At 33.0% G+C, this 25,041-nt stretch overlaps 6 protein-coding genes across 13 annotated transcripts; 2 read left to right on the forward strand and 4 right to left on the reverse strand.

Moving 5' to 3' along the window:
- Positions 1–463: 463 nt before the first annotated feature.
- On the reverse strand, positions 464–10,952 carry LOC116347163 (serine/threonine-protein phosphatase 2A 56 kDa regulatory subunit epsilon isoform). 5 transcript variants are annotated; one of them, XM_031777651.1, is made up of 8 exons: positions 10,672–10,952; positions 4,110–5,032; positions 3,647–3,846; positions 3,334–3,528; positions 3,011–3,201; positions 2,486–2,819; positions 2,185–2,414; positions 464–2,028 (listed from the first exon to the last, which is right to left on the reverse strand). In XM_031777651.1, exons 2-8 carry the CDS (start codon positions 4,246–4,248, stop codon positions 1,719–1,721), a joined length of 1,599 nt encoding a protein of 532 aa, XP_031633511.1. In that variant the 5' UTR covers positions 4,249–5,032; positions 10,672–10,952; the 3' UTR covers positions 464–1,718. The 5 variants fall into 5 exon arrangements, with proteins under 5 accessions (XP_031633511.1, XP_031633514.1, XP_031633513.1 ...); XM_031777654.1 differs by lacking the exon at positions 10,672–10,952 and adding an exon at positions 10,270–10,288; XM_031777653.1 differs by lacking the exon at positions 10,672–10,952 and adding an exon at positions 6,521–6,743.
- A 402-nt stretch (positions 10,953–11,354) lies between these two features.
- Positions 11,355–14,726, reverse strand: LOC116346910 (protein suppressor of hairy wing). Of its 2 annotated transcripts, none has more exons than XM_031777201.1 (8): positions 14,498–14,726; positions 13,798–14,168; positions 13,583–13,738; positions 13,097–13,521; positions 12,872–13,004; positions 12,541–12,796; positions 12,302–12,464; positions 11,355–12,216 (listed from the first exon to the last, which is right to left on the reverse strand). In XM_031777201.1, exons 2-8 carry the CDS (start codon positions 14,113–14,115, stop codon positions 11,682–11,684), a joined length of 1,986 nt encoding a protein of 661 aa, XP_031633061.1. In that variant the 5' UTR covers positions 14,116–14,168; positions 14,498–14,726; the 3' UTR covers positions 11,355–11,681. The 2 variants fall into 2 exon arrangements, with proteins under 2 accessions (XP_031633061.1, XP_031633060.1); XM_031777200.1 differs by lacking the exon at positions 14,498–14,726 and adding an exon at positions 14,307–14,407.
- Positions 14,727–15,139: 413 nt separating this feature from the next.
- Positions 15,140–18,539, forward strand: LOC116346911 (lysM and putative peptidoglycan-binding domain-containing protein 2). 3 transcript variants are annotated; one of them, XM_031777204.1, is made up of 4 exons: positions 15,140–15,211; positions 16,610–16,846; positions 17,373–17,716; positions 17,810–18,539. In XM_031777204.1, exons 2-4 carry the CDS (start codon positions 16,676–16,678, stop codon positions 18,027–18,029), a joined length of 735 nt encoding a protein of 244 aa, XP_031633064.1. In that variant the 5' UTR covers positions 15,140–15,211; positions 16,610–16,675; the 3' UTR covers positions 18,030–18,539. The 3 variants fall into 3 exon arrangements, with proteins under 3 accessions (XP_031633064.1, XP_031633065.1, XP_031633063.1); XM_031777205.1 differs by lacking the exon at positions 15,140–15,211 and adding an exon at positions 15,436–15,733; XM_031777203.1 differs by lacking the exon at positions 15,140–15,211 and adding an exon at positions 15,769–15,981.
- Positions 18,540–18,628: 89 nt separating this feature from the next.
- On the reverse strand, positions 18,629–19,506 carry LOC116346912 (zinc finger protein 552-like). Its single transcript, XM_031777206.1, has 2 exons — positions 19,352–19,506; positions 18,629–19,262 (listed from the first exon to the last, which is right to left on the reverse strand). Exons 1-2 carry the CDS (start codon positions 19,427–19,429, stop codon positions 18,780–18,782), a joined length of 561 nt encoding a protein of 186 aa, XP_031633066.1. The 5' UTR covers positions 19,430–19,506; the 3' UTR covers positions 18,629–18,779.
- A 788-nt stretch (positions 19,507–20,294) lies between these two features.
- LOC116347056 (dnaJ homolog subfamily C member 22) lies at positions 20,295–23,529 on the forward strand. Its single transcript, XM_031777454.1, has 4 exons — positions 20,295–20,747; positions 22,074–22,477; positions 22,558–23,030; positions 23,109–23,529. Exons 1-4 carry the CDS (start codon positions 20,686–20,688, stop codon positions 23,319–23,321), a joined length of 1,152 nt encoding a protein of 383 aa, XP_031633314.1. The 5' UTR covers positions 20,295–20,685; the 3' UTR covers positions 23,322–23,529.
- Positions 23,514–24,819, reverse strand: LOC116347057 (snurportin-1). The gene is made up of 2 exons (XM_031777455.1): positions 24,760–24,819; positions 23,514–24,683 (listed from the first exon to the last, which is right to left on the reverse strand). Exon 2 carries the CDS (start codon positions 24,666–24,668, stop codon positions 23,610–23,612), a length of 1,059 nt encoding a protein of 352 aa, XP_031633315.1. The 5' UTR covers positions 24,669–24,683; positions 24,760–24,819; the 3' UTR covers positions 23,514–23,609.
- Between the last annotated feature and the right edge of the window lie 222 nt (positions 24,820–25,041).

Below are 25,041 nucleotides of genomic sequence, written 5' to 3' on the forward strand. Positions count from 1 at the left end.
AAATACGAACAAATGAAGATAAGAAAACGACGATGTAAATGAAATGCAAGCGGAAACTATTGAAATTTTTCATCGAGGGGTGGGATTAAAAATGCTACACGCACTGGCTCTTCATACGGGGAAAATTAAAGTTGATTTGAATCGGAAAATGAAAACGGAACATCGTGTTTTTGTATGTTAAATTTGCAAGCCAAATTCAAATTGAAACGAAAATATTTTTTTCCTATTTGTTTATTCGACTGTACAGATTGTTTTTTTACTTTTGAACACCTTACAAACCTACTTCCATTCTGTGTGTTTTTTTGTATTGTATGCTTTAATTTGTTCTTTGACTTGTCTGTATGTGTAATTTTATCAGCGACGCAGGTCAGTAACGACAAAACCACATAGATTCGCCGACTCTGGCCAACCGCTGCTGATAATTTATAGTTATCTTCGCCATATTTTTTTCTTCATATATTTGTTTTTTTTTTTTATATTATATAATATAATATATGTTTATGTAGTTCCAACTTATTAATTAATACTTGATGTTTCCATCATCATTTCTTGTTTTTCTCATCTTCTTTCAGTTTCTAGCTCTTTGATTCAGTGTAGCTCAAAAAATGCATTCAAATCAATGTTTCATCTTTTAACTGTCAACTTTTATCTTCTTTCGCATTTGTTGCATAGGATACATTCAATCATTACAATAATCATAGTTTTTTTTTAAATATTGTTTTCTTTTTTTTATTTATTTGTTTATTTATTTACTTTAAATTTTTTTATCCTTTTTAAATTTAATCCTCTTTCTGGGTCTGTCTACTTCATTGTAGTATTTTTTTAAAAAAAATAATTGATTTATCAAAGAAATCAGAGTACGGAATTCGCATCTTCTATATTTCATTTTCATTTTTTTTTTTGTCTCAAATCAAAACATAATTTTTTGGACTTTTATTTCGTATTATTTTTTGTGTTTTTTTACATACAATTGGAATTGGGATCTCTAGGACAAATAAAATGATTATTATTTCTTGCTTGCTTTTTGCTATTATAACGAAAAGAAAGCGTATGTTCGTATGTATTGATAGATATGGAGGCTTATGGAGGCCTAAAAGGAGAACATTTTGGTTGAGAAAATTGGTTTTGCATTTTCTTTTTCTTCTTCTTCTTCGTTTTTTTTTTTCAATGGAAAGAAACATAAAAAAATAAATGAAGAAATAAATAATAATAATAGTAATAATCAGTGTTAATGGTCGGTTAGATCATTGAATATGATTTTTTTTTCTTGCACGATAAAAGCATAAAACAACTAACTGACCCCATTTGTCTTGGTTACCGTGGCACATCTCTGACAATTTTCGAATTGACATTTTTCTGAAAACTGAAAAATGCACACATTCGCAGCATTCTGATAAGATTGTGCACGCGATATGTCCAATGGTCCAGTTTCGTTCGATTCAAAGCTTATCTCGTAATGGTTCTCGTCGGTCAATGACCTGAACTACAACCAAACACTGGTAATAATAAACCACAACATATACAATTCACAATATATATAATTTTTTAAATATTTTTTTCTGCTTTAGTGTGTTTTTTGTGTGTATGTGTAATTAATTATTTTTTTTAAGTTATTTTTTTTGTTTAATTCATTTTTTCTTATTTTTCTTTCTCTCATTATCTTTTGCTCAGTTTTTTCTTTCATTCTTTTTGCATGTTATTTGCGTAAATTTAATGTGTTAATCCTCTTTTAATACACTTTCTTTTTTAATTAAATTATATGTGTCTCCTGTACTATCAGCCGATGGATTTATTGAGCCGGCTGCTGAGGCGGCGGCAGCACTAGCGGCGCTTGTAGTATTAGTCTTTGTTATGGTTGAAGTGGTTGTGCTCGAAAATGGATTACTTGATGCAGATGTTGAGGTGTTCGTCGGAGATTGAATTGTATCGCTATTGGATGAATTCATCAGCATTCTATTTGTACGACTAATCTCCAGCTCATGCAATTTTTTCCATAATTCTTCGCGTTCGCGTTCTCGCTTCTTCTCTCTGTTTCGTTGAATTAACAAAAAAAAATGGTAGGAGGGAAAGAAATGAAATATTTGCTTATGTTGTGCTTGACATTTTTTTTTCTTATATAGATTTTTAAAATTAATTAAAGTTTTGATCATAAAATAATGGAATTTTCTTCAGTTTATCACTTACTTTTGTCGTTCAGCTTTGTAACTCGCGGTCAGCTCATCAAACAGCTTCGAATTCATTTCCATAAATGTTTTTAGGACATTGTAAACGAGCGCAACGATTGTTTGATTCCAATGTTCTTTGCTGATACGATACAGACCAGGAAACATAATTGGCATTATAACAGTATTATTTTCCTCAATAAGAGACATGGCATATTCATTATTCCAGAAGTACAGCGCTCTCTCTGCAACCTACGTGGGTAAAAACGGCATTGTTGAGATCAGTACCGAACAAATATGTCATCATCGGTAAGAAAGCCTACCTGAAAATGTGGACTGGAGACACATTTGGCGATTTGACGAAATAGTGGCTCTTGAATTTTCACAAATTGCGGTGGATCGATGACATCCAAAATTTCTTCTATTTCACCTAAAAACATTACTTCCTTTTGTGAACATGTCTTCGGCCAAAATTTCAAGAGACCACGCACGACTGGCTCAGTCAGAACGGCATCCTTCTCCAGAAATTGTACCACACAGTAAGCTAGCTGAGCATGATATAATGATAAACATTTCACTTTGTGAAGTGGCAACAGAACTTTGACCAGAAACTGCTTATGCTCCGCTTTTAGAGGTAATGCGAAACCGTTTATAATGCTGCAAAATTGAGGTCAACGATGAGCCAACAGACAAAAAATAAACAAAAAGAATAACGAAATAGATTGAGTTAAAAAAAAAAGTAACATGACATTCACAATGTGCACGGAATCGATTACATAACAAACAATGTATAAACAAATAAAGAAACAAAATCACACAAAATAGATAATGTGAGCGACGCTAATTACCTGCCCAGAATTTCCAACAGCTCACCGACTCCGTTGAAGTGTTCGGTTTCATAAATAAAGCGCAAAAATATGTTATTGATTTGTTTACGTATGAAAGCCCGAAGCCCCAAGAATTTTCCATAAATACGATGCAACACAGTTTTTAGGAAATCTCTTTCTCGTGGATCTTCTGAATCGAATAATTCCAACAGCTGTTGCACAAAAATTATGCGAAATAAACAGAGAGAAGAGAAAAGGCAAGCAAAAAGAGACAAATGAGCAATTGGAATACATTTCCATCAATGCATAAATTCAATTTGAAAGAATGTTCATAAGCTAATTACTTGTAGCACGAATTTTTGGTCGATCACTTTCTTTCCTATAGTTGCTTGAAAATCTTGTGACTCTAGAAATCGTAAAAACACTTCATAAACTAATTGCAAATGTGGCCAGGATGCTTCTAAAGTAGGATCATCTTCCTCTGGGTCAAAGTCCGGATTTTCACTCGGCGGTAATGTCCGAAACAGATTTAGCGATATCTTTTGATTTAAAAAAAGGGGAAATTAGTTACAAAACAATAAGATAGAAATGGCGACGAAATAGCATCAGCAGCAAATGCATTTCAATTTGAATAATAAAGCTAAACAATATTCGTACCATTCGAATGATTTCCGGATAAACAGCTTCTGTTAGTACACCTCGACCATGGGTAATGTAGGTGGATAGATCATTAAGTGCAGCACGTTTGATCTCTTTTCCCTTTAGATCTGACACTGGATCCATAAAATCAAACGAAACGCTGCATTGACGTAACTTCTTTATAAAAAGCTCCTCTTGATCCAAACTGGAACTGTCGGCTAAATAAAGAAAACCGGATTAGCGCACATCGAATAAAACAAACTTTTTTTTCCTTCTTCTCATTCTTGCTACACCAAATTGGCCTATTTAGCACAATGAAAAATATGCCATTTAAAATGACTAGATGAACTTTGATTGAAACTTTTTTTTCTCTCTCTGTCTGTCTCTTCGCTCTCGCGCGCGCTATCGTTTTAATTCTATTTTCAATTTCATTTCAATCAAAAGTTAAGGAAGGCTTAATGTTTTTGCATAATGTACATACCTTTTAGCTGCGGCAGCGGTTGCAGTTCTACATCCTGCGAGTTTCTGTACCTGGATGAGCCTTGCGACTTTTTACTTTTCTTTTTGAGTGATCGTTTAGCAAATGGGTCGATGCGATCAACAAATGTTCCCGATGCCATATTTATGCACTGAGATACTTGATAACCATTCAACAGCTCAATTTAATTATAATTTGTTGCTTGTTTGTGTATGTGTGTTTGTGTCCAGCACTTCTTAATCGTATTATGTTATTTTTACAGTGTTATTTTTTATTCTTTGAATCTGAGAAACAATATAGTATTTATGTTCGTAATTTGTGTAAATTGTATTATCGATAAGCTAAACGAGCAATCGAGCCTCTAACGTATTTTAATTCCTTTATTGTTGTTGTTGTTGTTGTTGTTTTTTATCTCAATTCGATTTTAAAAGGATTTAGTGCATGCATTTGCTTTCTGGTTTGTTGTTGTTACTATAGTTGCTTTTGCTTTTTTTTAAATTTAGTTTTTAATATAAAACTGAGTTTTTTGTTTGTATGTGTGTGTGTTTGTGTTACTATTCTATTTTGGATTTATTCCCAGGAGAGACGATGTATTAAATCGGTTAAAATGTGAATTTTTGAATTTCTTCTATGGTTGGTGTGTTTTATATTGTTTTTGTTGTTGTTTTCTTTTTTAATTTGTTGCCACACAATAGATAAGTGGTTTGATAAATATATTTAATTAGTACAAAAAAAGAATAGTTATGTGTGTGATTTATTCAATAATTAATAATAAAAAATAATATAGTTAAATAACAATAACACTAAAAATGCTTTAAACCTTGCGATTGTGAAACGATTTCCGAAATTTTTACACATTACGCGCGCGCGGATGCTATTTCATTTTATTTATTAACTGTCGCCCATTTGCTAGAAAATCCTTTTTTCTGTAAGAAGAAAAAAAAAACGAATTCTAATTAAAATCAAAATCAAACACATACAGCATCAGCATATAAATGATGCAATTAATATTAAACCGACTATCTAATTTTCATCAAAATATTTGGAGACGACAATTTTGTATGCGAACGCGAAATAGCCATTTCATTAGAATTGAGATTGGGTTTTATTTCTTCTCTCTCTCTCTCAATTTAATTTAAAAATTGCATTAACGAAAGTGCCATTGAATGAACGAATGATAAAAATGAACACGGTGAATTATATTTACAATGCACTTTCAAATATTCGGTTCTCTTGTGGATATTGCGGTATATATACAAGGTTATTGATCATTTTATGGTGTCATTAGACTCATTTTAAAAAAATTCGTTTTTATATATATTTAATCTCTCTATCTCGTTTGTTCGCTCTCATAATTTCATCTTTCCCGACAAACAGTTGTCATTGACTTCCACCGCACACAATCGTTAAAATGCCGAAACGAGTTTGCTAGAAAAACAATCGAATGTTTTGTATGTAGATTTTGCTTTGTTGAATTCAGAGCACCGAGTATAGATAAATGACAGAATGAGAGAAGTTTCTTGTTGTGTCTAAGATAAATATGAAATTCAAAAAAAAAAAAAAAAAATAGTCGAGAAATAAAAGTGAGAATCGTTGAATGTGCTGAGGTCTGATGGCTCTAAATGTATTTCGCTTCTTCATACATTTTTTTTTGCTCGTCTCATTCACTTTAAATACATGTATTATTTTTATTTTATTTCGGTGTTTTTTCCCTCGTCTCTTTTCTCTCTTTCTCTCGGTGTGTCATCGCTATATGCGAACAATCATTGACTGGCTTAGAATTTTCTTGCGATTGTATGCGAGTTATAATGTGAGAGAACGCATACACAAGAGTTCGTTCGGCTGGTTCAATATTGACGTAAGAATGGCCGTATCAAACTTGAATATGATCCACCGACGACGACGATGACAACGACAACTAATTAATGAACGACACAAAAATTGTCGATGAAATGTTTCATTTTTCAACTGAACAATTAAGCTAATATAACATTGGCAACAAGCAATCACTGTCGATATCATTTTGCAAGAGAGAGATGACATAGAATAAAACAACAGAACACACAAAAAAAAAATAATCAATTGAATGTCTTCAAATTAGAGACGAGCTCAAATAGCTAGTTCACCCATATACACACTAACATTGGCAAACAGTCACATCTTCACATGCAATACATTTTGGCTTTTTGTCTTCTCGATTTTCATTTCGTTTGATTTTCCGTTTTTTCCGAATGTGTTTTACAATAATGGCTTTATTTTTCTCGTTTTGTCTCTCTTTCTCTTTCTCTCTCTCTCTCTTTCTGTCGCACTCACTTCTCGATTCTTGTTTGAAAATGTTTTTCGTAATTGAATTCCACCGTAGTCTCAAACAATTTGATAGAATTGTTGCTAAATTTGCCGTTTGAATTGATTACCGAAACATGATGAATATATATATACATATATATATAAATCTCAAATGTTCAACTTTGCGACGACAAAAATCAACTAACTGTTCGATTTTTGTTCATGTTAATGCGAAGATATAATCGAAAAACACCAACACCAAATTTCAAACACTCGAGCTTTTTTATTTTTGATTTACAAAAAAAAACAGAGAACTATTAATAATTGTCATCAATCGTGTGTAATAGAACACGAAAAAAGAATATGGTGATACAATAGTGTAAATAGCCAAAATGGCGGCCACCCTCCTCAAACGAACGTACTCACTCAAACGCATACATCGATGGCACATATACACAAGTATACACACACCACACACTACACATGTATGTGTGTGTACACTTACACTTCTCAAAGAGCTCAGAATACTCACACAGACACGAAATTAAAATAGAATTCGCCTTGGCATTTTTCATTATCAACGTCAAATTCGAATAATCGTCAAAAATTCAAAAATCAAATTTTAACAATTCAATGTGAATTGTGAATATCAAAGCAATGTGATTTTCTTTTATATATATTAAAACACATTTTCCAATTCGATTTATGAATTAATCCATTCAAACAAACAAACGAAAAATACGTTGAGTGGTAAATTAAACACACAAAAAACGATGAAAAATCTTTTCCTATATCTATTTGGCTGCACCTGATGAAAGTTTGACATGACAGATATATATTCTACAATGGAGTTTGGCGATGGCTATAAATATAGATGTGAATTTGCTGAGTATATGTGTTATACTCCACTATCGCTGTGAAGCGATTTTCATGCGGCTGTATGGGAACTTTAACGTGTGTATGTATTTGCCCAAATGTGGACGAGCCACGGGCGAAGTGTTTAACGATGGCCAAGTGTTGACAATTGTTGGACTAGTATGGAGAACGTTTTTTTTTTGTCAAACAATATATTTACACAATCATTGGTGAAGAGGATATCGAACGAAACAGTTGCATCTTCAATTTTCTATTTGCATTCACTCGGAAATTGATTTTTTTTGCGCGCAAAAAGATAAACCGAAAGGAATACGTGTGACAATGATTAAAATGAGTGACATTGAAACAGAGATAAAATACGAAAAATTGGAGCCTAGAAAGTTATCGATATGAATAAAAAGAGTGATATTAAAATAAATAAAAGGATTTGAAAAATGAAATGAAAACCTCAGGCAGCTATCATCATATACATAAGTGATTTTTATAGTGATGGACACAATGGAAGGGTTTTTATAACCATAACAATCACTTCTATTGCTTCCCATCTGTTTTAGCGGCTGACGATGGATGCCCGAACTGTTTCATCTCGTTGAAAATATCTCAATACATTGTCTGGAAACAAGTTGTTGACCAAAATGAGAAAATATCCGATAGTCAAGATTTGATTTCGGTATTCAAAAATTTCAATTGAAAACGAAATGAAACCTATTCAAATTCTGGCAAAACAAAAAATTCAAATGCTTCAGAACCTCGGAGGCAGTTATTTTTTTAATATTTTATGATTTTAAGTCGTTGCTATCAAATTCGACATAAAAAAATGTGCTGGTAATGCTTTGATCGAAAATAAACTGCTGCCAAATGTCACCCAACTAGAAAGCATTAACCGATTTTTTTTCGCGCCGAATTCAAAAACTACGACTTGAAAATGCAATAAATTGAAGAAAAAACTGTGCCTAATTTCGATGCAAAAAGAAAATAATGAAAATGTAAAAACATTGTATGAAGATTTGACGAAATATTTATGTCTGATAGAAATTATTTTTTTTTTAAATAATATAAATGATCGACTATGAACATCTCTGTTTTTTCTTTGTATCTATTTGGCTGCACCTGATTAAAGTTTGACATGACATATAAATTCTACAATAGATTTTCGCGGTGACTATAAATATAGATGTGAATCTGCTGAGTATGTGTGTTATACTTCATATCGTTGTGAAGCGATTTCAATACGACTGTATGGGAATGTTTATGTGCGTATGTATTTGCCCAAATGTGGACGAGCCACGGGCGAAGTGTTTAACGATGGGCAAGTGTTGATAATCGGTGGGCCAGTATGGAGAACATTTTTGTCGAACATGCACGTATGCCATTACCGACGACCAAGGCTTATTCTTGCCTTTTTTCGACTTTTGGTTTTCTTCTCTCGACAAGTTTTTATTTTCATTTCTTTTTTAGCTTCAATTTTTCTCCTCACTTATTTTCTCTCTAGCGCGCACAATATTTTTTTTCCTTTGATTCATGTAATGCACGTGCCTGCCACTGAAATGAAATGTTTCATTATTCACTTGGTCGCATGGGTTCTCGGTACAAAAGATTACAGATTCAATGTATTTGATTAGAATCTAACAACTGAATGAACAAATATTGCGTTTTAATTTTGCTTCATTTTAATCATTTCTGTCATGCTATTGCTATGTCAAAATATTCAATTCAAACACTTTTGAATGTATCATACCATTTGGTTGTTTGCATTTCATTTGATTTTCGATGTTGCATTTATTTGAATTACTTTCCACATGATTTACACAAATCAATTTATCTATGGGGTGTGTATGTGTTAAATGTTTTAATTTTTGAATAGTAAACGTCGTCATCGAAGGCGACAAAAGTCAAATTCTCTCACGCCCAATTAAGCGAAACACAGTTCAATCGAAGAAATCTTCATATCTATATCCAAACGCACACAAACAATACTCACTGAGAGCAAGAGAGCGAGAGAGAGAGAGAGAGAGAGAGGGAAAGAGCAATGGCATGGACACCAATTTTCTGTGCACATACAATTTTCAACGCGACTGAGAGACATTCATGAAAAATGCCGTCGCTGAAGAGAGAACAAATCAACAAAAAAATAGAGAGAGACAGAGAGAAGAGAGCAATTCACGTAAAATAAACCGAATGGTTCAACTTCATTTGTAAAGAGAAAGAAAGAAATAAAGAAGAACACACCGACAATATCTTGCTGCAAACGCGTTTATATCGAAAAGCGATACATCCAAAGCCGTTCGGTGTTCGGCATTATAAATTGGAAAAGGCTATGGCATGAACAGAGAGTTAAAGAAACACTTCCTAAACAAGAATACGCGCTGCAAATGGAGTGTAAGCGTAATCCAATGTAAGAAAACTAGCTGAATAAAACAAAAATTGGGAATAGAAAAAGTTGTTCTATTCGACTGTAGAGTAGACAACAACACACATAGATATATACATATATTCTGTGCACTTGTGTGCGGATGCAGACGAGGATCGGCGATGGATTGAGTGAACGAAGAAAAAAAATATTTTTTTTCATATATGTGTATGTACTGAAGAATTTGTAAGACTCTCTCTCCCACACACTCTTTATCTCACTCAGAACGCGTCGCGTTCTCTCTTTCGTGTACTCTGTGTGGATGTAAGTTCCATGGTTTTTCCACACTTTTAACAAAATCAACATCTTCTACACTTGCAATGTATACTCGCGCACGTACAGCACATATAGCAGATATATAACACACTTTTTTTTTGTTTTTTCTTCCTCTTAAGTCCATACGTACTTGTTCTCATAGAACTTAATGGATAAATGATATTTGCTTAAACTCAAATTGCATTTCAGCCTAAAAATGATTTTAGCACGAATTTGATGAAAATCACACAAATCTCAGGCCTTATGTCATGACCGTTTTGACCAAATGAGAAAGAAAGAGAGGGAGAGAGCAAAAAAAAACGCACTTTGACTCACTGTTTTATCACACTAAACAATGTCAACGGAATTATACAATCCGATTTTTTATGTGCTTCTTCTTACGCTACGTTACTTCGATTTTTTTTCTTCATTGGTATGAAATTTTCATTCGGTTGAAAATGATATGCATGCGATCTCTTGTTGGGGCGATTTTGAAATTTCACGTTGTCGTTTTTATCTTATTACTTTTTTTCTTCTCTTTTCAGCTCAAGACATGACGAAATGTAGTAATTGCAGCAACAAAAACTTATACCAAAACCGAATGACATTATTTATTCGCGAATAGAATCAATGCTTATGGCGATTTTTTTTCTTCTTCTTTCATTTTATATATGCACACCTTTTTCACTGTTTAAAATCATTTTCGAAAAATTCACAGTCACATTCAACAAAACTTACTTGTCGTTTCTTGTGTAAATCAGCGTTCAAATGACAATGAATTAACAATATTAAACGAAAAGTCGGCAAAATGTAACAAAACTACTTTTTCTTAGTGTTTTTGAATTCCACAAATCAAACCGTAAATTATTCACAGGAATCACATACATTCTATAATTAAGAGATTTCAATTCAATACATGAATGTATTGCGAACGCTCGCAGTGTTTGCCGTTTTGTTCATGTATGCGTCGCTATGAGTTTCACATCAGATGACATATAAGAAGTAGATGATGAGAAAAAAAAATGTTGTACACTATGAAGTAGTAGTGTCTGTGTATAACATACAATATTTTTTTTTTTTGGTGTTATAACTGTTTGGTTTCCGAAAATGCCGCCGCTAGCAACACCTTTTGACACTACATACTACTCATCGAGAGAGATATGAAAGACATTTCAAAGACAAAAATTGCACACAAATATACATACATCCGCGCGTTATATTGTTATGTCAAAACGGCGCTGCTGTACGGTTTTCGCTCCAAACACAGTATATCCGTAATTTAACTATCGTCGTTCATAATAATCAATTGCCTGGAGGAATTTCATAAACATTTGTCGGTTAAGAGAATAAAGATTCACCCCATTTTTTTTTTTCAATATTTTATTTTTATGCTAAAACGCAAATTGGAAGAAAAACCTCGATTTTAAATCTCTTTAGAATTGTTTATTCGTTTCAACGAATTATTCGTTAGTAAATAAAATCTAGAAAATTGTCTAAAAAAAATTGTAAATGGAAACAACTTCACAACTTTATATGTCTGATGTAATAGTAAAAAATTTATAAAAAAGAAAACAATTATCGAAATAATTGTCGATCAATAGACCACTCATGCTTTAAAAAACGTCCATTTAACAATACTTATTGATGTAAACAGGGCCTTAAATGTGCTACATTTCTGTATAATCTTAGATGGTAGCATATTGGTGATTGGTTGGATGGAAGCTTCTGTTTTAGATGTTCTATCTATATCAATTTGACTCGGATATTTTGTTGAATTGGCAAATTGCTTCGTCGATTGAATGATTGTTTAGTATTTCTTTGATTGATTCATCATCAATGACCGTTGTGAATAGTAATTTAACATTTTCCCGTAGTAATTGTAGTTTGCTACCCGGTAAAATACAATTCGAACTATCGATAGGTGATTGGCCACATTGTTTTATAACCGCGCTTAAAACCTTTTCGATCGGTGTCTTTGGATAGCCAAATTTGGTGAGTACATCTTCGTCGACAATGGTTTTTAGCAATCGTGCAATATTTTCTTTCAATTCGGCTTCAGAAAATTGCATTGAATTCACAGTTGATTGGATTGGTTTTGCGTTGCATTCGTCGTCATCATTGAATTCATAGATTTCCAATACGGTTTCACCGGCCGTTTCGATTTCATAATTGGAATCAACAATTTTATCATCGGTGTCAGCACAAATGATTTTATACGTATTCGGCTTGGTCGGATCTTCTTTAATAATCTCAATCGTTTCATCGTCAATGGTTTTCTCCACGCTATAATTATACGATAGTAATTAACACATTGGTGGTTCACAAAATTAATGAATTTACAAAAAAAAAAAACTAAATGAAATCTTACAATGGATGTTTTGTTTGCATGTGCCGTTTAAAGGCACTTTCCATTTTAAATTCTTTTCCACAAATTTGGCATTTGTTTGGCTCTTCAATTTTATGGGTTTTTTCGTGAGCGACAAGCGTTGTTTTCAATGAATATGCCTTGTCACATACGGAACATTTGAAATCTGAATGTGTGAAAAAAAAATTGGCGAATATTATTTGGATGCATTAAAAAGCAAATGAATGATTGTGACTGTGTACCTTTTGATTTTTTATTTGACGATGATTTGGCATGAACGGTTAACATATGTGTTAACAGTCGATTCTTTCGATTGAATTTGCTGTCACATAGTTCGCATGTGAATCCATTTTCGCCCGTGTGATGGAACATATGTGATCTCAATTGTGTTGCCTGAATAAAACTCTTGCTGCAATAAGTGCACGCATAAGGTCGTTCACCGGTGTGCGTCTTATTGTGACGATTCAATGTTTCTTTGGCCGAAAAACTTTTTCCACACTATTGCAAAGAAAAAAAAAGAAACGAAATTTAAAAATGACAAATCAAATCAAAGTGAGATTCATGTTAACGAACCGTTTGGCATGTGTAAGGTTTTTCACCAGTATGAGATCGCCGATGCTTTCGTAAAGCACCATTTGATGGGAATGATTTATCACACAAATCACAACAGAATGGTTTTTCACCAGTATGCGTACGTATATGAATGCTGAAAAATCACACAAATAAAAGAAAAAAAAAAAACAATTCAATCAATTTCAATTTAGACACTCTTTGTACGAAGGAGAATAATATAAATACTTTAACAGTGATGAACCGTAGAATGATTTCTCGCAATGTGGACATTGATAGTCACGTTTACGCGTTGATTGTCCAATGTGAGCCCTGAGATGTTCACGTAAATTATCGGTACGGCTGAACAGTTTGCCGCACACATGACAAGCGGTCTCTTGTTTCTTTCGTGATTTATCGCAACTTGTGTACAATAGATGCCGATCCAAGTGATATTTTCGTGTAAAATCTTTGCCACAGAAATTACATGAAAATGGTTTGCCGGTGTCATGGCTCAATAAATGAGCATCGAGTATTTCGCTGTTCGGACATGTTGCGTTACAGTGTATACAAGCGTATTCTTTCAGCGGTGAATGCAACAAATACAAATGCCGCTCCAAACTGTGATGTGATTTGAATGATTTCGGACAAAAATTGCAGCTCACATGGCCGTACTGTAAACGGAAAACATACAGATTATGGTTTGGTCCTTATGTGAAATTAGTTAATACGTACATGAGCCGTTTCCTTTTCTTCGTTACAACAAATACAAATCGATTCGTACATCGGATCGTTCACATCAATCGTTGAGAAATCAAACTCCACGTCACATGTATTGTTTACCGCATTTTTTGGAAGATTTTTACATAAGTTTAAATGTCTTTTCAGCGCCTGGAAAAAAAAAATTTATTTGTTAAAAAATCATGATAAAATTTCGCGATGTAACTTACAGCGCTTGATGATAAAACTTTGGAGCACTTGGCACAAATGTGATGTAATGGAACTTTTTTCTTTTTTTCTGGAATTTTTATTGACATTGTCCCATCGGCATTTACGATCACCTCTTCCTCCTCTTCCTCTTCCTCTTCTTCCTCAGCATCATCGGGCATGTCGTCATCATCATCGTTAGCTACCCCAACATGATCGCCATCACCAATAATTTCTTCCACTTCGTTTTCAACTTTAAAGTATTCGATTTCATTTTTCTCATTCAATTTAACATTGATTGTTGACGTGGTTGCACGAGTACTTCGTCGCAGTCCACTCATTATGTGTCAAAATAAATTGCAACCAAACCACTTTAAATTATCTAAAAAAAAAACTATATACAAAATAGAATAAATCACAACAAAAAAAAAGTTGATAAACAAATTGTCCATTTAAAGTTCCTGAATATATACTATATCGATCATATTCGGTCAATGTTAAATTTTATGGTGATCAATGAACATATATCTACCTTGTTGAGATTGTACTTAATTATCATCAAATAACATTCGTTTTATTAAATAAATAAAAATATTTTGCTATTTTCTCACTTGGATTGCAAAATTTAAATATATTTTTATAAAATAGCTTTAAAAGCAATGCAACATTTTCATTATAAGTTAATTAAATTATCACAAGCAAAAAAAACGTAATGGCGTTTACTTTCTATTTTAATTTCGTTGACACATACAAATTCATGTCACACTGAATGATCTTCTTGATTCACTTGTTGCATTAAGTTTTGCTCTTTGAATTTGTGCGTCGATTATTTTACAGCAAAAATTTAAAACAAAGTATTTCAACGAAAAAACTCAGTTGATTCAATTTATTTTGAACGAAATGAACATAAACATCGAAAAAATACTACTGAATAAATTGACAATCGTCACTAGATTTAGGATCAATTTTAAACAATTCGCTCAATATCTACACATAGGCGCCTGTCACAACTACACTTCGTAAGTATTCGATCGTGGCGATTTTCGCCGCACTAGCGACAACATTTTTTTTTTGACATTTGTTTCAACAATTTTGAAATACACTTACACTTAACACACAAAACATTCATCTATCGTATTGAGAGAAAAAATTAGATATATGCTTGTGTCGGCAAACAAAAAGAATATCACTTAACATATATTGTGTTGCTATAAAAATAAATAACAAATAAAAAATCGAAACAATGAAACAGTCTAGTTCGTATGGAATATATACACGGTACCACAATTTTACTTTTTCTTATTTACATTATGGATTTGAAAGATCGTCTACACATTCGAAATTACGTATATATGCAGTGTGAACAGATCATTATGTTCAATGTAAACCATGGCCTTCTGTGATCGCATGAAAATCCACCTTTTTCATAAATTTATCGTAAGCATAAAAGATCCGATCATTTTTCTGAATTTTTTTTTTTTTTTTTTTTTTTTTTAATGTTCAACGAAATGTTCAAATCTTTTGACATATAAACAGTGTGATGGTATATGAAAAAGAAACTGGTCTTTTACATTGTCAAGTTCAGCTGTATGCCATTTGTGAGCCGTCATTGACTGATGCAATGGAATGGTGTCCAGAGGGCAGCATCGTCTATGTGTCTTAAATACACAGCTGTTTCAATTCAAATATTCAATTGATATCTTATCCTTATCACATAAAAAATCTTGGACCCTGTCAAATTCCATCCAATGTTTTTTGTTCGTCCACGTTCCGAATCAAATCAGCAAATAGACGTCTGATTATCAAACAACCGAACCCAACACGATTTATTGTTATTTGTGTTATTTGGTGTGTGGCGTTGACAGTGAATTGAAGAGCGTTCGCGCGAAAGGAGCGACTGAGCGATAGCGAGAAAGTGAGAGAGAGGCTTTGAATGACAGTAGTTTTGAAGAGTGTACTGTACGCACATATACTATATAAATATCAATATATGAATTAATTTGAAGCATCAAAATCATATGACAGTGTGTTAAAGTGTACAAAAAAATTTCAAGTTTCAAAAATAATCCCATATAAATAGAGTCAAGTGCTTGACAGTTCTTTTGCATTGATTTCGTGTAAATATTATATTTTGAGTGCATTGAGTGTACACATTTCGTTGTTTTTTTTCTACTTCATTTCATTTGGACAACTCCACCAAATGCCTGGTACAATTCAATATTTTTCATTTAGTTTTCGTGATTATTTACTGTAACTTAAATTATTGTTTTGCATTGTTTGCATGATTTGACGGTCAAATGTTTTTTTTTTCTTCTTCACTAACAACACTGTCAGTGCATCTGGAAATAATTATCTCATTGAAAATAGTGCTGTAATTTACAATTAAATTGGAAAATCTTTTTTTACGTTAGTACTGTGTGTGTTTGTGTGCGTTTCAAATTATCCTTAATCAATCGCATATTTTCCCTTCAATGAGACGATTGATTTCTATCTGTATAGTTGCTAGTGAAAACATTTTAACTGGCTAAAAAAAGAATCGCAGTGAAATATTCAAAGAGTTATGGACGAGAAATGTCAAGAAGTTATTTCATTTCAATTTGTTCATATTTGTTTGTTTGCATGCATTGTTTTGAACGTGCCGAAAAAGAAACATGAATGTGATTGTGAATTTTGAAAAATTTCCATTATTAAAAATATTATTAATTTATTTTTCTTTTTTTTCTTTTTTTCTTCATTTTACAATTGACGTGCACGCACCATTTCACTTTTGGCTTGAATTGTGTGTGTGTGTTTTTACTTTTACCATTTCTGACATCGTTTTATTGCGTGATACAGAGATAATTCATATTTAAATGGTGAGAGGTAAAAGTGCAGGCATATGTGGCGCTCATCGTCGTAGCTATGGAAAGCGATAATTTGTTCAACGAACGACAATCCATTCGGGACTCGGCTCGTCAACTGAAAAAATATGGAAGCACTTGTAATCACGTTCGGAATAATGAATATCTAATACGTCACAATCTACAACAAACTGATACATTGCAAGGAATTGCATTGAAATATGGATGTACGGTATGTATTAAGAGCGCGTGTAAATTGCCATTGAAAATCATTTGTACATTGTATACACGGCCACAGCTTAAATACATTGCGGTTTCAGGCACATGACGACAAATCAATTCAAAGCAATTGAAATAGATACTTTGTTTTTGTATTATGCTTGTCTTTTCGCTGCCGTCGTCGTTATCGTCGTTATTTTTCTTTTCTAACACACAGGCAGACACAACTCATTGACATTTGATAACGAATGCTCCGTTTGTATTTCAAATGGACAATCAATTTTGGCGTACACACATCATAATGAAATATCTTCGTTCATTAAAACCAGATAAGAGATTTTCAATGGAATCTTTCTTATCGAATAACTGGCTCAACTATTGACTTTATCAAATGTTATCGTTGTGACCTGCGGAAAATATTGATTTATAAATGTTGACATTACTAGTCTATGTTTACTTTGAATTTAACACATTTTTCGTCTTTCTTTCCGTGTGTTTTTTTTCGGTGTCGATGGTTCGATCGTATCACACACATACAGACAGAACAAATTCGACGGGTCAATCGTTTATTTGCTCAAGATAGTCTATTTCTGCGGCAATATCTAATGATACCAGTTGATCGTGACACATCACTTCAACACAATCAGATAATGAAATCTATGCCAGCAAATGCAAACAATGATTCGGAAACATCAACAGCATTTGCCGGCCAATCATCACACTTGGTTACAACAGCTGCATCGACAACAACTAGCAACTCAACCATAGCCAATTTAAATGATAATATACTTAGTCCAGAAGAGGAGAGTAAAAAATCGATCGAAGATTTTCTGGGTAAAATCGATTCGAACCTTGCAAAAACAAAGAAATATGTAAAAAATAGGTGAGTCACTGAGCACGATTTATTAGTGTCATCAATTTGTAAGTTTTTAATTTTTTCGAATTTTTTTGTTCGTTGCCGTTTTTTTTATTGCAGCCAAAGTAGCTTAGATAAATTAGCATCAATTGAAGATAATAATTTTCAAGAAAATACACACTCAGCAGCTGCATATGCGCTTTCATCATCATATCACAGTGGCGGTTATGGTGGGGCCGGTACAAGCAATGGCACTCAATTGGTCGTTACACACGGCAAACGAGTGAAAAGTTCATTACATCGATTAGAAGAGCAACAAGATGAATTCTATCAACTATAGTTTATTGGTCACCGCCATTCGTTCGGAAGATGATGAATAATTCCAAAAAATATATATATTGTAATGAAATTTATTGCCACACAAACAAACTACATCGCAAACCTCGTGATATTCTAGGTAACAAAATCCGAATTCGATCATGACCTATGAGCTGCAATCTTTTTTCAGTTAGAACGATTGAAATATATACAAAACAAAAACCCATATACACAAAACATACAATAAACCAATCAAAGTTCAAATAAAAATGTACCAAACTATAGGAACAAAGCAACTTGTAAATTTCAACCGAACTAATATTGCTAGCATTAAGTGCACCAAATAATTGAAAAAAAAAACACTACAAAATTCAAACACAAACACAAACCCAACGGATATATGATGAAGAGTTTTGCTCTGGAACAAAAAAAAAAAACCTAATGAGAGTGTTATGTATGGTGAATTAACACACCATCAGCTGTATAAATAACTGAAGAATAAAGATATAATCCAATATGTTGTTAACTTTAATTTATGTAATCTAATTAATTTACGATGTTATATGTGTAAATCGATAATAATCAAAACAAAATAATAATGATAAAAATACACAAAAGAAATGCTTCAAATCAATCTCAACATCAAGTTGATGTCGTTTTTTTTCTTTAATTCTTTTTATTCATCTTTTTACAATTCATTGGTAAAATTGTTTAAATTTATTATTAAAATCGCTTAAATTTATTGATAAAATAGAATCAAAGCAAAGATTCTTCATTTACTTTGAATTGAACGTTTGTGCCCCATTTGAACATTTTTCAAGTGTTTTTTACATTTCTCGTGCTTTTCAACATTCACAGCGGGAACTATTTGGTTACATGCCTTGCATGTGTTCTCCTTGGTGTGTAGTTCCAAATGATCTTTTAATGCTTTTTTGGTGGCCAGACGTTTTTCGCAAAAGACGCATTCATGCAGCTCAATGTGTTCTAATCGATGGTTATTCAATGATGACTTCGTTGAAAACATTTTATGGCAAAGTTTACAAGTGTATGGCGTGATTGAATAGAGTTTTTGTATTAAATCTTTGCATTTGCATTTTGATAAATCGCACAAAATCAATAGTTCCTTCGATGACAGAAAATATTTGATTGATATTTCTCGAACAGCTGCGCCGGTCGACTGAAAGTATTCATGCCAAAATTCCACAAAGTTACGATCATAATTTTTTATTGATCTATGATTACAGGTCATATTTGCCTGAAAAAAAAAATGCACACACACCATAAAAAATCGATTACAAAAAAAAGAAGACAACAAAAACGGCAGAAACAAAAAACAAAAATTACATTTGAATTCGGACGATGGTAAAAACGGCAATTCGAAACAGACGAATCGATGAACAATGCTGTCTCACAATTTGCCATTTACAAAATTGCAATAATTAGATATGCTGACGTCTCTCTCAGTCGCCGATGCTGTTTTTGTAACCGACGCATTTCCTTCGGTATTAATATTCATTTAGATGTAATAGATTATTAGTACAATTCGACGTCTAGTCGTTTTCGTTCGGTTTTATGGTCAATCATATATTTTTGGTCCCCGTTTCATACGAATGGCAAAAGTAAAAAGTTCATTTGTGCATTGCTTGCTTGAAGAAGTACAAAATCATTACAGCGATAACGGTTCAAAAAATGATGCGACAACGGCGACAATGCTTAGCTGAGTAAAGAAGTCTTTCTCTCTTTGCTCTTTTATCTACCATTCTAACCGTCTTCACTTCATATTCTCGCTCGCTTGCATACCATTTCAATTGTGTTGGTTATTTCTCTGTCGTTTCTCCAACAAAAAAAAAACGAAGTATACTAACAATACGTGTTCCAGTCTCAGTGGATTGATGATTAGTATAACGCTCTGCACACATAAAATGTAAACACACACACATCGACAAATCGTGTGTTTTGAAGCAGCAAGTGCCATGAATGCCGATCAACTCGATTTACCTACGCAGAGAAAAGAAATTCTTTCTCTTGCTCATACACATTCACGATCTCTTTCTCTCCATTTCTCTGTCTCCCTTTCTCTTTGGTTCTTCTTAGCCATTTGGTTTTGGTAAACGATCCAACGTTAAGAAGAATCGGTGAAACGTGCAACCAATCATTTTGTGTTTCGTACTATGTGTAATTGTGTGTTTCTTTTGTTTTGTCTCATTTACGCGTATCGTACAACGACACAGAAAAAATATATATAATATTCTCCTCGACGTTTTTATTCCGACTGTGTTTAGTTCGCTGAAAGAAAGCATCTAGACAAAACAAGCTGTTTAAACAATACTATTTGCCAAATTATATATATATATCTCAATGTTAAGGTGAATCAACAGAGTAACGATACAAGTACTTTTTAGTGTGTTTTTTTTGTTATTGTGTGTTGAATATTTATATACATTACATTTGTTGTACACGATCGAATCGTAAAATTTAATATACATTTGATCGTGAATCTAAATCGATTGTGGTGGGTGAATAAATTCCAGTTGGAAGAAGAGTTTGTGGTTAATCGAAGTAGCGTTGTTCACTCGGTCTGATGTGAAATCTGACGAAACGAAACAAAATATTTGTGAAATTCAGTGCAAATTATTCCAAAAATTGTTGCGATTACGACACAATTTGAGAACAACAAAATGAAAACGGAAACAGTACAAGAGCCGCAGAAAAATGGAAAGCCACAAAATTCCACCGAAAAGTAAGTAGATATAGGCCCGGCGAAAAAAAGAAAAGAAATTTAAAAAAAACCACGTCTCACAATATAATCAAATATCGCCTGCATTTGGCATGGATCTCCATAAGAAATCGAATAAAATAAAATGAGCACACCGCCGAATGACCTATTTTAACTTGTTGCTTTTTCGGATTCTTCCATGTGGTGCGCTTTATTGTCAGTGAAGAGAAATCTTCAAAACATAACACGATCAATGACAAACATGCAGTGGTTCTGCTTTGGTTGTTTCTACATCATTTTAAATTATATTCATTACATTTTGAATGAAACTATTCACTTTTAACATGTGTGGGGTTTTGCTTCTTTCTTTTAATTATTGTCGTTTGCAAAAGCTACATTAGCGTAACACAAAATTTTTTTTTGCAAAAAAAAAAAAAAAAAAAAAAAAACTCAAAATTCGTGACATCTATTTTACTTGTTCTAGTTTTACAACTGGTTTGAAGCGTTCTGGTTTGAAGCACGATTTTGTCGCTATATCTTTGGATAAATCAGTTTTCATGTAATTTATAGGAATGTTTGTTCGGCATTGGATGTTTAATATTAACGATTATGCCCTGTCTGAAATATGACCATCCAAAGGTTATCATTTTAAGTCAATAATATAAAATATCAATAATTTTTACCATCAATGCCATTCTTTAGACATGACGTGTACTTTAAATAGAATAAATTCGAGCCTGAATTGTTTACAATGTAAATACAAGTGCAAAATTAAAATATTATCGCTAAATATTTCCGATAAATTTTAAAATTAAATAAGATGCGTAAGAGATTCTTAAATGATAGCGATGCTCAAGTTATAGAACTTCATCATTATTTAAATCGTTTTTATACTTTTCAGTAGATTGCATGTCATTATTTTTCTACGAATTGTTTCTGATAAGTACACGTAGTTCGTGGTTTTTAGAACTTATTGAATAATTTATATTAACATTTGAAAACATTTTGATCTTTAATGTGTTGCTGAACATTTAGACTTCTATTTTGGTATTTTAGTTGTATACATTTGCAGCAACATTTTCATAGCCAAAAATACTATCTATATCAATAGTGAGGTTCTAATCTCCTGATCACGAATCAAAAAGTTCTTATATAAATATAATTTTAGTGTGTCAGTTTAACAATGAAAATGTTCCCTATTCTTACCATTTTCTGGTCAAAACAAAAATGAAGGAAAATCATTGCCATTACTTATCTAAAAACATAAACGACGAAAGTTTTAAAATTAAATTTTGAACTATCAAGTCAAATTTCAATATTAAAATGTATTTTATTGTATATTTTTTCTAGAATCTATCCGCAATTGCCGCCTCAAAAATCAATATTCATAACATATGTGCTATGGTTATTCGGCGGTTTCTTTGGCTTACATCATTTATATTTGGGAAATGATTTGCAAGCGTTTGTGTGGTGGGCAACGATCGGTGGCTATTTCGGCATTGCATGGATTGGTGAAATATTCAAAATACCGGAAATGGTACGAGATGCGAACGACGATCCGGCGTTCATTCAAAAATATGTGAATGTTCTGCGAGCCTACCCAAAGCCTCAGTTCTCAACATCACGCTTTCTGTTTGCTGTCATGGTGGGATACTTATGGGCGCAATTATTTTTACTAGCCATTCCCCAAGATAAATTTGGTGGAATTGATTGGAGCTATTTGCATTGGTTTGTGCCACTGGTTGGAGCTCTGGGTAAGTATACATTCTATAAAAAAAAATCGTTGGATCAACAAAGAAGAAGAATAACAACTACATTTAAATATATTTTTTAGGTATTTATATGGTTGGTAATATTGGGCGAGAGAAAGGTGTCCTATGGCATTGTTTACTTGCTGCATACGCTACCTATCCAATTCGTTACGTAATTTATGACGAATCATATTGGTTGACATTTACATTGGTTGGATCGGCGTTGGCATTCGATTACTTTAGCAAAGAATTTGATCGTGAACCGAGAAAACGTCGATCACTTAAAAAACGTTGTTTCTACTTGTCGGTGGGCATTTGCATATATCTATCGGTTTGGATTGCTTTTTTCTACTTTAATGGTAAAATTTCGGATGGTGACGGCGAAGAGATTCCAGTTCACGAGGCAATACATAACTTTTTCGCTTCATCATGGTGGACCGATGTGAAGCAAACGTTAAGCGATATCTATCAGTATGCACAACATCATGGCTGGTACGAAATTTATAAACAAATTATAGAATCTCTGGATGTGGATGGTGAGCAAAAGGCTTACAAGGTAAGATTTTGACGATTAATGACAGAGGGAAATTCAAAAACACATTTAATAATGATGGTGTATGTGACATTTATACAGGTGTTGGGAGTGCTACCGACCGCCAGCCAATCCGAAATAACAAGTGCATGGAGAGCACTATCGAAAGAGAATCATCCCGATAAGGTAAAAGAAGAGAGTAAAAAACGCGATGCTCAATTACGATTTATGGAAATTCAACAAGCCTACGAAGTGCTGAGCAAAATCAAGTCAAAACGACGACGAAAAAACAAAAAGTTTACCGAAGATTTGTAAATTTGTCTAATTACCCCAAATGTACTTGGTATTGATAGTTGTATTTTGTTAAGATCTGGTTAAGATCATTAGATTGATTTTTTTTATTAGTTACACATGAACATCAGCTGCATCAAATTTGAACTTTTATTATTTATAAATATTTAAAGAAAATATTTAAGAAAATTGGAATGCCAAAGGACGCATTAAATATTGTATTTACTTAAAATTTTGCTTTTTTATTTACATGCACAGTTATACAAAAAATGAAAAAGAAAAATGTTCATTTTCAGTAACCTAATATGACATTTAGTTTATTATTTCAAAATCTTCAAATTCATCATCGTACGTTACACCTCTTTCTAATTCCATTGCTTCCTTAACGACTGAAACTGTGTCATTTTCATCGATGTCTTCGATTTCATTTGTCAGACCTTCAAGTTCTTCCCCTCCAACATCTTCGTCCATGTGTTCGGTGCGTTTGTTTTTGTGATTTTTTCGCTCTTTCTTTAAATTCTCATCAAACTGGTTCATAAATGCGAGATAATTCACATAGTCGGCTGGTTTGTCGGTTGAAAATTGTTCATTAAAAAACGGAACGTTGAAAAATTCTGGAATCATAAATGGAAATAACCATCCGACCAGTGGTGTGGTGCCATTCACGTACGAGGCCTCACGGTGATAAAATAGAAATCCATCCAATTCGGGTTGATTGTTTGTCCAAATAGGCCATTTGGATAAAAATTCATTGAACTCCATTTCATCGCCACAATTGTATTTCTCAATTACTTGAAATGGATATTGGTTGCGAGCGGTGACCTGGTCCAGATTCGAATCACGAATTTGTGATTCAATCCAAAAAAATCGAAATTCCGCATCACAATCGGTCATCGCTTGGTTACCATATGCAAGAACGTCCAACACATAATATTTCTCCATATTTGGCACATAAATACAATCGAGAACTGTAAGTGATTGTTCTCTTTTGCGTCCATCGCCCGGTAAATCGGAACGAAATCGTTTCATGAACTTTCCATATTTGTTGAATACGCGTGTTGTTCCATCCACAGCAATGACCAAAACTCGGTTTCCCTTGGGGCATGGTTTTATGTACCATTTTTCAATGTCGTCTGGCACTTCTCGCAACCATTCGGACAGCATGTGCCGATTCTTGATTTTTGTGTATTTTTGTGTTGGATGATGTGTGTGCCTACTGCGATATAGCTTTTTCATCGGTTCAATGCTACGATGTTCATCCATCAGCTCATTTCGACGTTGTTTTTGCATTTCAAGCAATGCATGCCGCCGTTCCGATTGCCGATATTCTCGACTATGAATATCACGTGATTTATAGAGTTCAGCCGACATTTTTCAATTAATATACTGTAAAATCAAGGTGAATGATATTTTTATTGAATGTTGACACTTAGTCGAAAGAAAATTTCGAATGAATATTTACTCTGTTTAAAATCGATAACTTGTGCTCGTACGGTAAACAATTTCAATCGTAATTTGACAGCCACAAACCAAAAGTCAAAATTACTTATCAAGTATTTACATGCTTAAGTAATTTCAATACTCAACTGTACTTAAGTATATAAACACGAACTTAAAAAAAACACTCCAACTTTTTACGATTACAGTAATTATTTCGGAAGCAATTGAACAACTGCGTTACAGTTGCTTTTTTTTTTGTATTGTTTTTTTTTTTTTTTTTTTTTTTGAAGAAAATTTTACAAAA

Source organism: Contarinia nasturtii, unplaced genomic scaffold (genome assembly GCF_009176525.2).
Source record: "Contarinia nasturtii isolate CC-2019 unplaced genomic scaffold, AAFC_CNas_1.1 Cnas_scaffold_1699, whole genome shotgun sequence".
NCBI lineage: Eukaryota > Metazoa > Arthropoda > Insecta > Diptera > Cecidomyiidae > Contarinia > Contarinia nasturtii.

Coding starts and splice junctions, on each gene's coding strand:
- LOC116346910 (XM_031777201.1), bottom strand. CDS start 14,115: ATGAGTGGACTGCGACGAAGTACTCGTGCAACCACGTCAACAATCAAT. Junction 13,522..13,582: donor AAGAAAAGGAAACGGCTCAT/GTACGTATTAAC, acceptor TTCCGTTTACAG/TACGGCCATGTGAGCTGCAA. Junction 12,465..12,540: donor GTCAAATAAAAAATCAAAAG/GTACACAGTCAC, acceptor TCACACATTCAG/ATTTCAAATGTTCCGTATGT.
- LOC116347163 (XM_031777651.1), bottom strand. CDS start 4,248: ATGGCATCGGGAACATTTGTTGATCGCATCGACCCATTTGCTAAACGA. Junction 3,847..4,109: donor ACCGCTGCCGCAGCTAAAAG/GTATGTACATTA, acceptor TTCTTTATTTAG/CCGACAGTTCCAGTTTGGAT. Junction 2,820..3,010: donor CTGTTGGAAATTCTGGGCAG/GTAATTAGCGTC, acceptor TCAATTTTGCAG/CATTATAAACGGTTTCGCAT.
- LOC116347057 (XM_031777455.1), bottom strand. CDS start 24,668: ATGTCGGCTGAACTCTATAAATCACGTGATATTCATAGTCGAGAATAT.
- LOC116346912 (XM_031777206.1), bottom strand. CDS start 19,429: ATGGCAAATTGTGAGACAGCATTGTTCATCGATTCGTCTGTTTCGAAT. Junction 19,263..19,351: donor ACCATCGTCCGAATTCAAAT/GTAATTTTTGTT, acceptor TTTTTTTTTCAG/GCAAATATGACCTGTAATCA.
- LOC116346911 (XM_031777204.1), top strand. CDS start 16,676: ATGGAAAGCGATAATTTGTTCAACGAACGACAATCCATTCGGGACTCG. Junction 16,847..17,372: donor CATTGAAATATGGATGTACG/GTATGTATTAAG, acceptor ACACACATACAG/ACAGAACAAATTCGACGGGT. Junction 17,717..17,809: donor AAGAAATATGTAAAAAATAG/GTGAGTCACTGA, acceptor TTTTTATTGCAG/CCAAAGTAGCTTAGATAAAT.
- LOC116347056 (XM_031777454.1), top strand. CDS start 20,686: ATGAAAACGGAAACAGTACAAGAGCCGCAGAAAAATGGAAAGCCACAA. Junction 20,748..22,073: donor CCACAAAATTCCACCGAAAA/GTAAGTAGATAT, acceptor TATTTTTTCTAG/AATCTATCCGCAATTGCCGC. Junction 22,478..22,557: donor GCCACTGGTTGGAGCTCTGG/GTAAGTATACAT, acceptor TATATTTTTTAG/GTATTTATATGGTTGGTAAT.